General features: G+C 49.9%; 1 protein-coding gene across 2 annotated transcripts in view; it reads left to right on the top strand.

Moving 5' to 3' along the window:
* Positions 1-16,418, top strand: part of ITGB1 (integrin subunit beta 1) — a 30,920-nt gene that overhangs the window by 9,751 nt on the left and 4,751 nt on the right. For both annotated transcript variants that reach the window (XM_066585684.1, XM_066585685.1), the window contains exons 3-15: positions 680-765; positions 2,462-2,678; positions 3,352-3,522; positions 4,301-4,539; positions 6,479-6,634; positions 9,466-9,561; positions 9,641-9,730; positions 9,809-9,949; positions 10,686-10,888; positions 11,874-12,112; positions 12,195-12,417; positions 14,033-14,265; positions 14,358-14,524. In XM_066585684.1, the coding sequence (XP_066441781.1) occupies positions 680-765; positions 2,462-2,678; positions 3,352-3,522; positions 4,301-4,539; positions 6,479-6,634; positions 9,466-9,561; positions 9,641-9,730; positions 9,809-9,949; positions 10,686-10,888; positions 11,874-12,112; positions 12,195-12,417; positions 14,033-14,265; positions 14,358-14,524 (2,261 nt within the window). The remainder of the gene's footprint in view (positions 1-679; positions 766-2,461; positions 2,679-3,351; positions 3,523-4,300; positions 4,540-6,478; positions 6,635-9,465; positions 9,562-9,640; positions 9,731-9,808; positions 9,950-10,685; positions 10,889-11,873; positions 12,113-12,194; positions 12,418-14,032; positions 14,266-14,357; positions 14,525-16,418) is intronic.

Raw genomic sequence — 16,418 nt, 5'->3', positions numbered from 1 at the left:
TCTGAATGAGCGAATGATATCTGAGTTCACCCATTGGTTTGCACAGTCCATTTATACCGGCAGGTACATCGCTGACTCGTTCAGCCATTCATTCACTGTTTGTGACCGCGACTGACCGCTGCCTAACCTGAACGATGATTGAACTGTAGACAATGTATCACCTGTCGGCTGCGTTCACATGAGACGCGGGCGTGCTGCAGGGGCTGCTGGTAGTAGTGTTACACCTCATGTACACCTGGCAGCTTATTCTGACAGTGTGGGTACAATTACAGGGGTATTCTGGTCTTTATGCCCTGGATCAGTCATCAGGGGCTGCACGGTGGTCTGCTTGCGATCCCCGTCCATCAACTGATTGGGTCAGAGGAAGCAAGGGGACCGCCGCACTGCCAGGACAGGATGCGATGACGATGGACGCTCCCCTTGCTTCCTCTGATGGACGGGGGTCCCAAGCAAGAGAAATCAGTTAAGGCCTGTAATACCCCTTTAAGGTCCCTCCTGGCACCAGCCTAGGATCGGAGGTTGGATGAGTTGTAGAACAAGGATCTGATGCTCAGTTCTATAGGATGACCCCGCCACACACACACTCTTCTCACTTGGCAGGGGGGCTTATTTCTATATGGCACGTTTACTGATCTCCGCACGGACGACACAAATGTTCTAACCGTCTGTTTTTCTGTAGGTGGAACTGAATGTTTAAAAGCAAATGCCAAATCCTGTGGCGAGTGTATACAAGCCGGACCGAACTGCGGCTGGTGCATCAAAGTGGTGAGTAGAGCCAGAAAACTGCCATATACTTACTTACTGACTGAGGAGTGCATATAGATGCATCCTCTAATCATGCAGGTAGGAAACTACCAAATGGGGGAGCTAATTGCACCTGTGAGGGACACTGATGAGACAGCCACTCACACTGCCTCTTAATATAGAGGGGGGTGGCTGCTTGGTGTTTAATCCCACACAAAGTGGCAGACCTTCTGATACATGTAGTTCAACATGCAGATCAGCAACCTATTAATGACGACATAATAGTTCGGGGGGTTGCCCTGCACCTCAAAAAGCTATCTGCCCTCCTTATTCAGTAAGTATAAGGCCATGTTCTGTGATTGTTTTTATATTTCCCCTTCTGTGACATAGTTATAATATAGGGACTCCCTATAAGCAAGGAACCCTGACGAGGTTAGTGGGCTCATGTATCTTGGCCAAATCCAACCAATGCCTTGCATTTATTACGGTATCTATTATTCACACTCAGTGCGGCTTTAAAATGCCTGGGGGAGCCCAGGGTGGCAGTACCAATGTGGTTCACTTATTGACATAAAGTGGTGAGCAGAGGAGCGCGATTATACCGCTATGATACAAGGCTCGACCAGATGGTGTGAGGCTGCGCCATTCTTCATGCAGTGTCCTGTACTGCGAGCCTCCGCTGTGTAGCTGTCAGATCATGCGGCGCCCGCTGCCATCTTATGGCTGATTTAGAGTGCACACACAGCGGCTTCACTTCACAAAGTGAAGCCTCTCCCACCGGCCGGCGCGTGCGCTTCTTATTGATGAATTTGGGGATTCATTTCAGTTCTTATTGGGGTCGGAGGTCGGCTTCCCTAAGGCCGGCTGCACACCGACATATTCACTTTGCTGAATTTGGAGCGGGCGTCCACCCCCGGGTTCAGATGCCGCCCGTAGCATGCAATGGAAAAGTGCTTTTTTTTTTTTTTTTTCCGGAACACAAGTGGAAATCGCAACTTTTTTTTCTGCTCACGGAGGAAGAATCCTATTTTTGTGCAGTGTCCACACAAATGGCTTCCATTGAAGTTAATTGAAGCAGTCCAAACCGCAGCCCTTCTGCAATCAGCATTGCGGAAAAGTCACGGGACGCGCATCATCGCCTCGACTGCGTGGGGAAAATCTGTACTGCGCGTGTCTGGCGAGCTGTCCAGACTGTGTGCAGCGCAGACAATGAAGACAACTGATAGGTACGCGGCTTCACCGGCCGGACTCAGAATCCGACCCGTTCGTGTGCAGCCGACCTAATAGGGAGAGTTGTTCCTGTGTATACAAAGTAGAAGTGACTGCACTTGTATCGGAGAGACCTATAAATGCTGCCTTGCAATAGGGGGCGCTGTGGAGGCTATGCTCAATCTACCTATTTGCTTAAACTCACTAGAGGAGTATGCATGTCCTTGTGAGGAGACGTGTACTAGGTGCTCGCCCTAAGGAGCAGCCAGACCCTTCCTGGACTACTTCCTGCACCCTGCTCGTACATTGGTAGTCTTGGACATCACACGCTGCTCTCCGGTAGCCCTGTCCAATCCAAGCACATCTAACTACGATGCACCGAGACCAGTGCCGCACACCCAACCCTCCCCCGGGACCGGAGCGTTGTCACATACACTATAGTGTGCGTTCCATGGAACTGCAGCCCGGCTGTCGCTCCAACATTCATTTACATCCCTTTTTATTCTAGGACTTTCTGCAAGAAGGTGAACCAACGTCTGCGCGATGTGATGACTTGGCTGCCCTAAAAGCTAAAGGATGTCCTGAAGAAAGTATTCAGAACCCCCGAGGCCGCAACCAGACGCTGAAGGATAACGCCATAACCAACAAGGCCAAAGGCGTGCGCATGGATCCCGCCAACATCACCCAGATCCGTCCCCAGCAGCTGCAGTTTGAGCTGAGATCCGGTAAGTGGCCGCGGGTAGGTTCCTGTAGGGGCTGTAGTGTCTGTTTTATATGAGGCCCAGACTGTTAATCTCTGTATTCTCTATTGTACAGGGGAGCCACAGCGGGTTAGGCTGCCTGTCCGCAGCCGGGACTGAAGCAATATTTCGCCGCGGGGGAGCACTAACAGGTGTAATGGGCTCACCACGGAGAATCGCGGCAAATTGCAGCATGCCATGACTTCAATCCCACGAGCGGAGAATCGCTATGAATCTCCACTCGTGGACGTCGGGCTGTGCTTTCCATAGTTAGTAAACGCTTTCCATAGGCTGTTACCTGAGGCCAGGTAACACAGTGACCTATCCCCGGTGGACAGGAGGCCTTAATCTTTGTATTCTCTAATCCTGTGCCCCATACAATAGAGAATATAGATTAACCCTCTGCAGCCCCCTTATATACATGCAGAATACAGAGATTAACCCTCTGCAGCCCCCTACACAGTCTGTTCAGCTTGTATATAGGGTAGCTGCAGAGGGTTTATCTCTGTATTCTGCTTGTCTAGGGGGGCTGCACAGGGTTACTCTCTGTATTAGGCATGTATATAGGACAGCTGCAGAGGGTTAAACTCTGTATTCTGCTTGTCTAGGAGGGCCGCAGAGGGTTAATCTGTTAATCTCTGTATTCTCTCTTGTCCAGGGGAGCCGCAGACCTTTAATCTAACCTTTAGGAGAGCAGAAGATTACCCCATCGATCTGTACTATCTGATGGACCTCTCCTACTCCATGAAGGACGACTTGGAGAACGTGAAGAGACTCGGCACAGAGCTCATGCTGGAGATGGAAAAGATTACATCCGACTTCAGGATCGGTAAGAACAAATTGTGTTGAAGGCAAAAACCTGCTGTCGGCGCACATGTAAAAAGAGAACAGAGTGTTTGGCTGCCTCACCGTGGTCCCGTGTGATTCCTCCATGTGCTTAGGTTTCACCCCACATTCCAGTAACGCTGTTTAATGCCGTCATGCCCCCCAGAGTGCTCAGTTACATCATGAGGGTGCATGGTTTTGTGAACAGGAGCCCATCCCGCTCCATACATGGCAGGTGCCGGCTGTCTGACAGGTAACATCCACCATGGGCATTCACTCTGATCGTGGCTGTTGAACTTTTAAATGCCCCAATTGGTATTGCGCTCCCACCCCCCCTTCCTGCGTATTCGTCCCCCCTCACAAGCGGCCGCTGCAATTTACGGTCGCGAGCCTGGCCTTTTACTGACCCGCCAACCAGGTCCCCTCCGCTTGCTGCTGATACAGGAAGCGGTTATGTCCCTTTCACGGCTGACATGACCGCTGCCGCCAGTTACTGGCTTCTGGTAGCTGCTGGAATGCAGCAGCCCAGGGAACAGCTGATTGGTGGGGGTACCTGGTGATGGACCCCCACAGATCTACTGTGGATCTTCTGTCCCGTGGATAGGCCAGCACTAGACTACAAGTGGACAAAGATCCTTAAAGCCGGGGAATCGGCCTGTAATTGGGGTGATGGAGGGATTCTCCATAGATCTTTGGGTGGTATGGCCACCGATGTGTGGACTGTGTTGTACCGGTTTGCTCTTCATCTTGCCTCTTATTCACCTTCCTATTTGTCTCCTCAGGTTTTGGATCTTTTGTGGAGAAGACGGTTATGCCGTACATCAGCACCACTCCGGCCAAACTCCTCAACCCCTGCACCACCGACCAGAACTGCACCAGCCCCTTCAGCTACAAGAATGTGCTCAGCCTGACAAATAACGGCTCGCTGTTTAATGTGCTCGTAGGCAAACAGCAGATCTCCGGCAACCTCGACTCCCCGGAAGGTGGTTTTGATGCAATTATGCAGGTTGCCGTGTGTGGGGTAAGAGCTGTCTCTAACACCTTCCAGCCCTTGAGGTGGGGGATTCGTCAATGTTTCTAATTTCATGAAGTGCGGCAAATTTTTTTTTTTTTTTTTTTTAGAGCGTGGCCTAAATGTTTAGACAGATTTATTAAGGCCCTTATGTCCACGGGCAAAAGAAGAATTAAAATCTGCAGCGGATTTTAACTCTTCTCCTGCCCGCGGATCCGCACCCCATAGGGATGCATTGACCACCTGCGGGTTGATAAATACCCGCGGATGGTCAATAAAAGGGATTTTTAAAAAAATGGAGCATGAAAAAATCTGGATCATGCTCCATTTTCGTGTGGGTCTCCCGCGTGCTTCTATTGAAGCCTATGGAAGCCGTCCGGAGACAAAAATCGGAATTTACTCATCCGCTCCGGTTCTTCCCTTTGCCGCGGCTCCATCCTCTCTCCGTCGCGGCCGGCGCATGCGCGGGGCACGTCACCGACGTCACCATGCGCATCCGCCGGGCCAAAGAAAGATCCGGCCGCGACGCAGAAAAGATGGCGCCGCAGCGAAGGGAAGATCCGGAGCGGGGCGAGAGGTGAGTTTATTCTTTTTATGCCTCATGTCTGCGGGGCAGGAGGGACCCGCTACGGATTCTCCATGGAGAATGTGTAGCGGTCCTGATTTTCCCCCCGTGGACATGAGGCTTAAAGGGGTGTTCCCATCTTGGATGAACATGACTAAGATGGGAACACCGCTCTGTATGAGGTGGTTGAAACTGCAGAAATGGCGACTTCCCCATGCAGTTTCGGTAAATCCAATATGCGTTAATAGAAACTTAAAAAGTGGCGAGCGACAGTTACTGCAGCTCTTTATGGAAGCTATGTTCATCACTGTGCTGCGCTGGTGGCGTAACGTGCATTGATCTTCATGATAGTTACAGAAGCTGCACTCGCCTGTTTCTGTAATCATGACCACCTTGTGCAGCTGGGACCGGGCGGTGAGGCCAGAACAGGAGGGTGTGGGTCCCAGAGGGGACTTATCCTGTGGAGACATGAACACAGATGTGGAGGGGGACCTCGTTGATCTTTTCACGGTCATCCCTTTAAATAGGTGCTATATAGTCTTAATTCCCTTGCTGGAGCGGGTATAATTGCCATTTGTGCCTACCAGCAGGTTCCTTAGGTAATAGCTGGTGGCTTGGGGAGGCTTCAGCAGTCGACATTCCTGACCGGCTGGGATGATTAAAGGAGTCTACTGATTATTAAACGCCCATATTCCCCTCTCCGCTGTTGCCGTCCTTGAGTCAGTCTGTGACCAATGCAGCTGATGGGAGATCCCGACACGGATGTCACTGGGTGGCCAGAAGACGCTGGTGATGTCATAGTTTGGCTGCCATCGTGCTGGGGCTCTGAAAGGTCACTTCAGGACCGCGGTGGGGAGTACATTGCTAAAGTATTTTTTGGGGGTGGTTAGGAGGTCCTAAAACTGTTCGAGGGAGTTTCCACCCAAAATACTATTTATCCTCAGGATGGGTCATCAATAGTTGATCAGCCGGGATTCATTTCTTGAAATCCTAGCTGATCCGTTGACGGTGTGCCCGCATGGGTTAGAGCAGAATCTGCTGTTCTGACCCCTGTGTAGTCGCCGGTGGTTGGTACTGCAGATGTAGCTCCCATTGAACTCAGTGAGTCCCCAGCCTGCAGTTCCAACGCCAGCCACTACATGAGTCAGAACAGTCGCATCTGCTCCAACTGCTAAACCTTGTGGCGTTACCAGCCTGTGTGGCGGACCCCGGTCGATCAACTATTGATGTGACCCATCCTGAGGATAAGTCCTCAATGGTATCTTTCACATGGAAAACCCCTTAAAGTCTGACAACCCCTTTTTACTGTCTTAAAAGTTGTCCATGAACTCCATGTATGTGCAGTAGTTGTCGGTAGATTCATGCGCCATCCTCTTATTTCAGGAGCAGATCGGTTGGAGGAATGTCACGCGTTTGTTGGTCTTCTCCACCGACGCCGGATTCCATTTTGCTGGAGATGGAAAATTGGGAGGAATCGTGCTGCCGAATGACGGGAAATGTCACATGCAGGACAACATGTACACAATGAGCCACTACTATGTGAGTCTAATGACTGGAACCTCCTTCCTCTATAATAACCCGTCCTGAAGCCGAGGCGGAAATTAACTCTTGTCTCTTCTGTGCCATAAACCTGTTCACTGATAGCAGGCGTCTCCGAGTGCCACTTGTTCCTTCCTACAAAACGCATCTTGTTGGTTTTTGCTGGGATTCTCATCATCCCCGTTCAGACAAACCGCATCCGATTCTGCACCCAAAAGACGCGGTCCAATAGTTCTGGCGTTTTGCTGGTTTCTGATGGATTGGCGAGCGCGCCGCGGGTCTTATATTGTGGCACTCGTCTATAATGTGTCCTGGACTCGCTGGTAACCTCCTACATTCAAATTCCACAGCATAAATTGCCATGCTGAGGATTTAACCCCTTAGTGATGCGGCGTATTTTTGACCCAAGGACAGGATGATTTTATAGGATTTTTGTTTTTCTGTAGACATGGTCATATAACGGCTCGTTTGGTGCACAGTAAGCTGTAGGTTTTAACATTTTGAGGTACGTGTGACTATTTTGGTTGCTTTTACTGCGTTTTCTGGGAGGTGAAATGACCATAAAAAAGACAGAAATCCTTTAACAGCCATGCAGGGTAAGTGTTCAATTTATTGTACGGGTGGTTACAGATGCGATGATGCCATCTGTGGGGGGTTTATTTATTTTTTGTCTCTATAGGGGACTTTGACCTGCAATGTTATGAGTGCTCTGAAAATACATTGCAGTACTTCTGTACTGTAGTGCATTATTCCCTTATCGTAGGGGTCATAGGCCATGGCAGGCCTGGACACCATTTGTCTGATGTCTAATTGCCAAGGCAACCCATCGGTGCTCTGCGATTACATGGCGAAGGGCCGATGTCTTCACCGAGGGAGCCCCCTTTGTCTGTGAACCTTTTATGTACCACAATCAATATTGATCATGGCATGAAAGGTAAAAGGTTAACAGCAGGGATCAGTGTTCTCACCAATCCCTGCTGTTGTAGTGGGAGGCTGACTATCAGTCACAGCCAGGTTCCAATGTGGATGGCATGGGCTCAGCTTCTGGGCCCGCACTACCCATAAGACCTGTTCGCCCAATCCCGCTTCCCAGCCAGGATGTACATCTGCACCCAGAGGTGGGAAGGAGTTTAACTCCCCAGGATGGCGTACGCTTTAGATGTTGGCTGTAGACTTTCGTGGATTAGAATTGTTGGCATCTGATCCTGTAAGCTGCAGAGGCTCTGCCTCTGATTGTATGCGGTTAGTACAGATTTTCATCTTGATGCTACACATCCGGATAAGCCCCATTCAGTAGGCTCATGTGCGTGCCACGCTATCCATGCAGATTCCACCCGAGGAACATCAGACTGTGAGGAGTTATTTTGTTTCACGGAAAGATCCATGCAGCGCGGCCCGCCGTCTCGACCCAACAGGACGCTAAACGGGATTCTACATCCAGAACTCTAATGTTTGGTGCCTCGTAGGGTCAGCGGCATTATTGGCTTTCTGTTCTTACATTGTCACCAAATCTGTTGAGGCCATTTATGCTACCAGAGGGCGTTGTCTCACCTGGAGGAACAACGTGAAACATCAGTAATCTCTGTGATATATAAAAAGAATAGCGGACTCAATGAAATCGGATTCTGGTAGTTGGTGCTGGGGGCCTAACAATAAGGCGCAATACCCTAGAAAAGACTGCAAGTAAACCCAGCTGCTCGCCAATAACCAGACTATGTGGCCGGCCTTCCCCAAAACCTCCCTTGTAACTGCACATTAATGCGAAGGGCAACCACTGAAATACAGAATCGGGACGCAAGTAAACGGTTTAATAGTACAGTAGGCAAATCGGCGCCAGAAGCTGCGAGGTCAAAGGGTAAAAACCAAGATGGAACACTTACAATATCCCATGTAGATGGCCGGAGTGTCCTCCCCTCCACTGCAATGTCCTTGCTCCGACCAGTAACGGAAGAGCGAAGACTTATTATATGTTGGTTTTTACTATGTGATCTGTTTGAAGAGTTGCATTTTGCATTAACGTGTGATTTCGGAGAGGGTTTTGAGGTGGGCTGGTCACGTATTGCGATGACCTTCCTGGTGACTTGTTAGGGTTGCACTGACCCCTTTTTAAATGGTTTATAAACTGTGGACTTTGTGAATTAGTGGCGTCACTCCTGCATTCGGAGTACTTTTAAAGCTAATTAGATTTTAACTGGACTGATTACAAACTGAAGCAGAACTGATGAATGCGAATGCCCTTTTTGGGGTCGAGTAGCGGATTATTGGATATGCAGGTCCACAAGTTTCACTGAGGTCTGTCAGCTCTTCCTCCAAGCCAGCACAATGTACACACATGCACTCCTGGCTGGTGGGGGGTGGCCGGGCTTCTCCTCCCCTCCTCTTCCTTAGCCTTCCCTTCTCCTCCCTCTGAGGTCACCTATTGATTTGCAATGTACTGATAAAAAGCTTTCTGTTTTGTTTTTTTTTTTTTTGTTTTTTTTTAGTTTTTTGTTTTTTTGGACTGAACAATAACTGAAAGCAAATGGAACGGAGTCAAATTGAACTCAAACGGAGAGCAAAAAATATAGTATTCTGTGTCCAGTTTGTTCCTGTTTTTCCTGATCACATGCAAATGGCACCCTGGTTTTTATAGACTGCTGGGAGTTGTTGTTCCTTGCTGCTGACTGATGACAGAAGCCAAAATCTTCCAATGTGCTGCCTTTCCTTGCCGCCTCTTTACCATAGACTGTGCACCACGGTGTATATGGGGGGGGGGTTGAGAACCCGGCAGATCTCCTCTTGGTTGACTGATCTTGTGTTCTGCCTGACATCTATAATCTTGTTTAATGCAGGATTATCCGTCAATCGCTCATATAGTGCAGAAGCTCAGTGAAAATAACATACAGACCATCTTCGCCGTCACAGAGGATTTCCAGCCGGTTTACAAGGTACGGGATCTGCTGAATATCTTCATTAGGTATATTTGCTCCAATCCCGGAGGTTAACATAAGATCTGCGTTTTAACAGGAACTGAAGAACCTGATACCCAAGTCGGCCGTCGGCACGCTGTCTTCGAACTCCAGCAACGTCATTCAGTTGATCATTGACTCCTACAATGTGAGTATACTGGTAGAATAAAGCGCTATCGGCTCGCGGGTGACTGCCAGGTAACAAAACCAGCCTTTTCCTTTGCAGTCTCTATCTTCAGAACTGATTTTGGAAAACAGCAAATTACCTGAAGGCGTAACGATCAGCTACAAGTCATTCTGCAAGAATGGAGTTATTGGTACAGGAGAGAATGGAAGGAAGTGCTCCAACATCTCTCTGGGAGATCAGGTAGGTGACACTTAAAGGGGTTGTCCAGCTTGACACTATTGATGAATTGTCCTGAGGATAGGCAATCAATAGATCCCTGGGGTTCTGCCACCTAGGTGTTCGGCAGGCCAGTGCACTACTGCATTGAGCTGCTGCTGGAAGAGCGCCGCTGCGATCCCCTGCTACTACAAGCTGAGCTTCTACGGAGTTCAGTGGGATCAGAGCTGCATGCTTCCAGTTAGAGCGACTCTGCAGTGGTGGCTTGATGAATAGTTGGTCCCCAGGGGGTCCTAGGAGACATCCAGCAGCTTGATGGTCAAAGTAAAGGTGTGTTTACACAGGCGAGTGCAATGTATGGAAGGGAAAAACTGCCCGTTTTACCTGCACGTGCCACTTGGTTTTCTGTGATTAAAACGTGCAATTTGCATCTTTTTATTTACATCTGTTTTTCACACGTATGGAAAAAATAACATCTCTTTCCAGTGGTAAAAACTGGTCACACTTTCATGCAACTTGCATGACAAGTGACTGCAATCTGTTTTGGAACGCTTCCATCAGGGTGATTCCCAAAAAAATAAGATGCAGTGCATGTGTAAATGAATGGGTTCTATTTCCATGCGAGTTGTGTCCATCTTGGAATCGGACGGAACTCGCCTGTGTGAATAGACCCTTAAAGAGTCTCCCTTTTTGTGAAATGTTGGCGTGCGTTGGTCGCAGTGCTCCGTTTTCTACTAACTAGTCTGTTTCGTGTTTTCAGGTTCAGTTTGAGATTAGTGTGACGGCTCATAAGTGCCCCACGAAAGACGCCGCTGAGTTTATCAAGATCAAGCCTTTGGGTTTTACCGAAGAAGTAGAGATCCAGCTGAAATTCATCTGCGAATGTGCTTGCCAAAAAGATGGGACACCCAAAAGCCCTGACTGCCACCATGGAAACGGCACATTCGAATGTGGAGCCTGCAGGTAGGTTCACAGCATTGTGCTCGTCGTACACCATCAGCCATAATGTGTAAAGCCACTGACGATGGTGCCTGTCTGGGGGCTGAGCAATCCGTGCTTGGAGTTGATGTTGGAAGCGGGAAACATATCTGGATTTTAGTGACACATACCGCCTTCCTAGCGTACAAACAAGTACCCCCCCTTAAGGCAGCGCCCCGTCTGTGCAAAAGGAATGAATGAGAAATAGGATAAATAGATGGAGATGGTCTGACCTCTAGATCCCGGATCTCATCGATGGAGCATCTGCTTGTAGTAGTCTGGCTGCTCAGTGTGAGTTCTGGTAATTTTTGACCGTTGACTCCTGCAGATATGACAAATGGCGTCCTGTCTGCTAACCGGTGGCTGTTGGCTAGATTGTGGGAATGTTCTCGGCTGCTTTGTACAGTATTTCACATCCTGAATGCTGTAAAACTATAAAGTTTATTCACAAACGTTTTTCATTTGAGCTTCTAAGGCCGCATGCAGACAGCCGGGTCGGACCCCCTGCCAGAATTCTCACAGCGGTACCCGACTCGTGACCCTGCAGGGACCAGTGTGGGTCTTGCCTTCTCCCGCGGCTCTGGCTCTCTGATGTGCCGGACAGCTGGGCATGCGTGAAGCTGGCGGCCCAGGAGTGACATTTCAGTGCAAGCCTCTGCGAGACCCGCACAGAAATAGAGCATGCCGCGTGTTTTCTGCGTGCGATTTCACGCGGACAAATAGCAGCCGTCTGCCTAGGATTGCGGTTTTTTTTTTTTTTTTTTTTTTAATGCAATCCTATGGCAGCTTCCACGGGTGGAAATTCTGCAGGAAATCCCGCCACAGAATTTCCGCCCGTGTGCAGGGGGCCTAAAGCTTCCAAATCATTTCACAGGACGCCGAAGCATGGACCGTGTTGGGGGTGCTTGGGGTTCTGCATTGATAAATGAAGCCTTTTCTGCGTTTACATGAGTCCTCCCTTCCTCTCCAGGTGTAACGAAGGTCGTATCGGGAAGCAATGTGAGTGCAGCACGGAGCAGGTCAGCAACGAAGATATGGACGCTCAGTGCCGGAAGGAGAACAGCTCTGAGATCTGCAGCAACAACGGTGATTGTATCTGCGGGCAATGCGTCTGTAAGAAGAGGGACAATCCCAACGAAGTCTACTCCGGCAAATACTGCGACTGTGACAACTTCAACTGTGACCGATCTAACGGACAGATTTGCGGAGGTAAGCCGGTACAATGTTCTTGCGGCGCCTTCTATTGTCCGCTAGTGGCAGGTCTGAACACTTGTCGTCTTTCCTCTTCCAGGTAATGGAATTTGTAAATGCAGAGTGTGCGAGTGTTTCCCGAACTTCTCCGGAAGTGCATGCGATTGCTCGGAGGATAAGTCAACGTGTATGGCGTCGAACGGCCAGCTGTGCAACGGAAGAGGCATATGCGAATGTGGAAGGTGTAAATGTACAGATCCGAAATTCCAAGGACAAACCTGTGAGATGTGTCAGACCTGTGCCGGTGTCTGCTCCGAGCACAAGTAGGTATCAGAAGGGCTTCTCGTTTGTCCTGCATGCCTTAGTTGCTTAGATGCTTGATGTAACCAGTGCCAAATTCTGACAGACTAATAGCTGTAAGCTAATGTTACAAGAACCGCGGAAAGGAGTCTTGGGGGGGGGGGGGGGGGGGGGTTGTCTAAGGAAGCCGCTGAAAAATATTGTTACAAAGTATCTCCGCTCCCTAAAAGTCAGTGTTTGTTATTGACCCCTGAATTCTACCTTTAAAATGTGGGCAGGGGAAGGAGGAGGCTTTGTAGTGATATCGGGCTGCTGCTTCCACAAGACTCCAATCTGTGGACTGGTTTTGGATGTCTAGCAGGTAGGGTAGGTGACCGTACGGAGGGGAATCCTCTGGAGAACGGTTCAACCGGCAAGAACTGGAAGGGTGAGCTCTGGTGGAACCGATATAATATACACTCCTGTCCAGGACTTCACCATTCCCAGCCTTGCCGTCAATCCCCAATATAATGCCATCCGGAGCTTCACCATTCCTCCCTGCCCTAGTGTACAATCCCATTGCCAGCCATGTTATCTGGAGCTTTTCTATCCTGCACAGAACCCTGTTTCTTTGCATTGCAATGGAATCCCATCCAGAGCATCGCCGTCCCTTCCCCCCCTCCCCCCCCCCCCCCCCCCCCGCTATAAACCCATCCAGAGCATCGCCATCCCTCCTTCCCGCCGTGTTCTCCTACATGTCCGGGGCTTTCTTGGCTATTCTCATTTCTGTGGTTTTTTTTATACAGTTATTGGAAAGACTACCTTTTAGGTTTTGAATGTAATCGGTAGAGATGAGCGAGCACGTTCGGTTAAGACAGTTACTCGAGCATCGCTCTTGAGTAACTGCATACTGGTCCTAGCAGATGCTGTGGGGGGGGGGGGGTGAGAGCTCTCCCTCGAAACTGCTCGGACCAGTATGCAGTTACTCGAGAAGAGCGATGCTCGAGTAACTGTCTTAACCAAGCCTGCTCGCTCATCTCATCAAATTTAGCTAAATAAACCAAGACCGGGGCCAACATCGGACTGTTCTCTTCTGCAGTTTTTGTATTTTTTTTTTGTAAAGTGTTTTTAAAATTTGTAGTGTAAAACTTTCAAGCGCCGCATGTAAATCTGGTAGCAGTCCAGTGGGCGGGCCGGACAGTCTTTGCTAGCGGTTGCTTTTGCTGAAGAGTCCGCCCTTTGAGCTCCTCTGATGTGGATGACATTCTAGGCTTCATCCATGTAACGCTGCCAAGTCTCCTGCATGTTCATGGAGTTTGTCTATAGGATGGATGAACTCATGGCGGGACAGATCTGCACAAGTGAGACTGCAGAGCTGCATGGATGATGCCTAGTATGTCGTCCCCATGAGGGGGGTGGACTTCTGAGCTAAGGCAGCTTCCAGCAGAGACGGTCCGGCCCGCCCTTTGGCGACGTGTGAAAGTTTTTGTAAACTTCGATGCCTACGGTAGCCTTGTAAAGGCCCAGAATAAAATGGCTTTACGAAAAAGAAGACCGTTGAAATTCTTGTTCACTTCTTAGTTTAGTTTGACAAGCTTAAGGCGGGTCCCTTTAAGTCAAAATTCTGATTTTTTTTTTTTTTTTTAAATGTATTTTAAGGGAGTGCGTTCAGTGTCGAGCTTTCCAGAAAGGAGAGAAGCAGAAGGTGTGTAATAACGAGTGCTTCCACTTCAACTACACCATGGTGGACAGCCGGGATAAGCTGCCCCAGCCGGGCCAGGCGGACGCACTCACGCATTGCAAGGAGAAGGACGCCGATGACTGCTGGTTCTACTTCACCTACTCTGTCAATGCAAACTCTGAGGTTCATGTCCATGTGGTGAAGGATCCAGGTAACCCTCCGGCTGCTCAGGCTTTATTGGCGCACTCGGCCATATTGGCTCTGGCAGTTGCTTTCACTGATTTTCCATATGTTTTGTTGTAGAATGCCCCAGCGGCCCGGACATCATCCCGATTGTTGCTGGTGTAGTAGCTGGCATTGTTCTCATCGGGTTGGCGCTGCTGCTTATATGGAAGCTGCTTATGATCATCCATGACAGAAGAGAATTCGCTAAATTCGAGAAAGAAAAGATGAACGCCAAGTGGGACGCTGTAAGTATCCAATGGCTTTGTGTTGTAGTCGGGAGGATTGTCTATAGGAAGGTTGGTTTCCCTTAGGCCGCCTGCGGACGGACGAGTCGGATCCAGCGGCGAGAATTCTCACCGCGGGACCCGCCCCGAGCGCCTGCAGGGAGGAGCGCGTACTCACCCGCGCCTGGCGGCCCCGGCTCTTTCGTGTGCTCTGCGAGCCCCGCACAGAAATAGGGCATGCCGCGGTTTGTTTGCCGCGCGGCCAAACCGCGGCCGTCTGCATAGGAGTGCGTATTGTAATGCACTCTTATGCAGGCTTTCAGTGGCGGAAATCCCGCGGATAATTCCACCGCGGGATTTCCGCCCGTGTGCAGGCGGCCTTACAAACGGGAAGATCTGCCCCTTTTCCCCTGAAGCAACCAATCGGTGTGCAGCTTCAGTTCCTAAAGGAAGTTTCATCAGCTTTGCCCTTTGAATCCAATCCATAGATTATGGGCATGAAGACCTTTCCTGACAATGGGTACAATTCCCAGAGCCCCGAAGAAGCTTTGTTTTTGTCAGTCCACACGCTATATGCAAATTGGGACTCAACAGTCCAGGTGGGGTGACTTGCTGCTTGGCGCTGGTGCCGGCTCGCCAGTAACCCCCGCGTACTGCCAGTTGACTAGCGGGACCTGGCGATGCCGTGTTTCAGACACCACGTGCTCTGCACTTCTGCAACAGGCACACGCATGATGTGCAGCGGGGTCAGTGACATCCGGGTATTACGGTACATGCGCTGTCTAAAAGCCGTGGCATCTCAGGAAGGGATGGGGTTGGTAAGGAAGCCCAGCCCAGTGTGCAGGAGTTAACCTGATGCTCCAGTCCTGATTGGTATATAGCATGATGGGAATGAGACCAAAGCTTGTGATTGGTCGCCCGTCATGGATCGCGGGGGGCTGATGGACTTCCTGTAATGTGACCTGGAAGAACTAAAGCTGCGCTGTGGCTTCTATGGGCACAAAGACCAGATTTTTTGTTAGACCGTTTTGATGAATTAGACTAGTTTTAGTTTTTTCTGCCGCCTCCTTCACTCCAGACTTGAACCGCTTTCACGCGGCCGAGAAAATGTGAGAGTTGTACATTACAAAATATGTGAATATGAACCTCGTCCTTTTGAATGGGGTCATACACACAAGCGTTCCCCCACAACCCATCCACATCGCGGCACGGGAAAAGACAGCGGCATGGCCCATCTTTGGGCGTTCCCTCGGAACGCATCGCATCACACATTGTTTTCAATGGGGTTGGCCAAGCATTGCACGGCGTGCGAAGTGCAAATAAGTGCGATGTGAAGCTTCCCATTGAAGACAATAGGAAGCGATCGGCGGCGGAGGATCACTGCTTCCCTGAAGGGATGTGAGGTGTGTTTAACACACATGCTTCGCACCTGCGGGGAAATCACATGTTGGCAAACGCGAGATTGGGTCGAGTTTCACACTTGACACAGGCCAACAGTCAGCTGCGTAATGACTGCGAAGCGCGGCGGCCGTTGACTGTCGTCCCGTAAACGCCTAAGAATCCCTCACTTGTCGATCTGTTTTCTGCTCCCCTAAAAGCAAGCGGTGGTCTGTCATCTGTGAATGGCGGCTGCAGGAAGATCTCTGGCGCCCTCCACTGTCGCTTCCTCGCTCTCCAGGCGTCGGCCCCTCCAGATCAGTTTTGCCTCCATCCTTTTTTGATATCTGAAGCGCCCATTCTGTTTAACTCCTTCATTGCCATCCCTTGTCTGGAAGGACACAGGTCATGCAGGGAGCTCCGTGCGGCCGTTGGGCATTAACCCCTTCTCTCCTCACATCTCATGTATTCCATTTAAGACCTTCAGTTTACTTTTTTAACCCTTTTAATCCTCTAAGTTCAATCCTCCAGTGTTTCC

The sequence above is a fragment of the Eleutherodactylus coqui genome, chromosome 12, assembly GCF_035609145.1.
Source record: "Eleutherodactylus coqui strain aEleCoq1 chromosome 12, aEleCoq1.hap1, whole genome shotgun sequence".
NCBI classification, from domain to species: Eukaryota; Metazoa; Chordata; class Amphibia; order Anura; family Eleutherodactylidae; genus Eleutherodactylus; species Eleutherodactylus coqui.
Note: the sequence above shows the minus strand (reverse complement) of the source record. Positions and strands in the feature narration are given on the sequence as shown.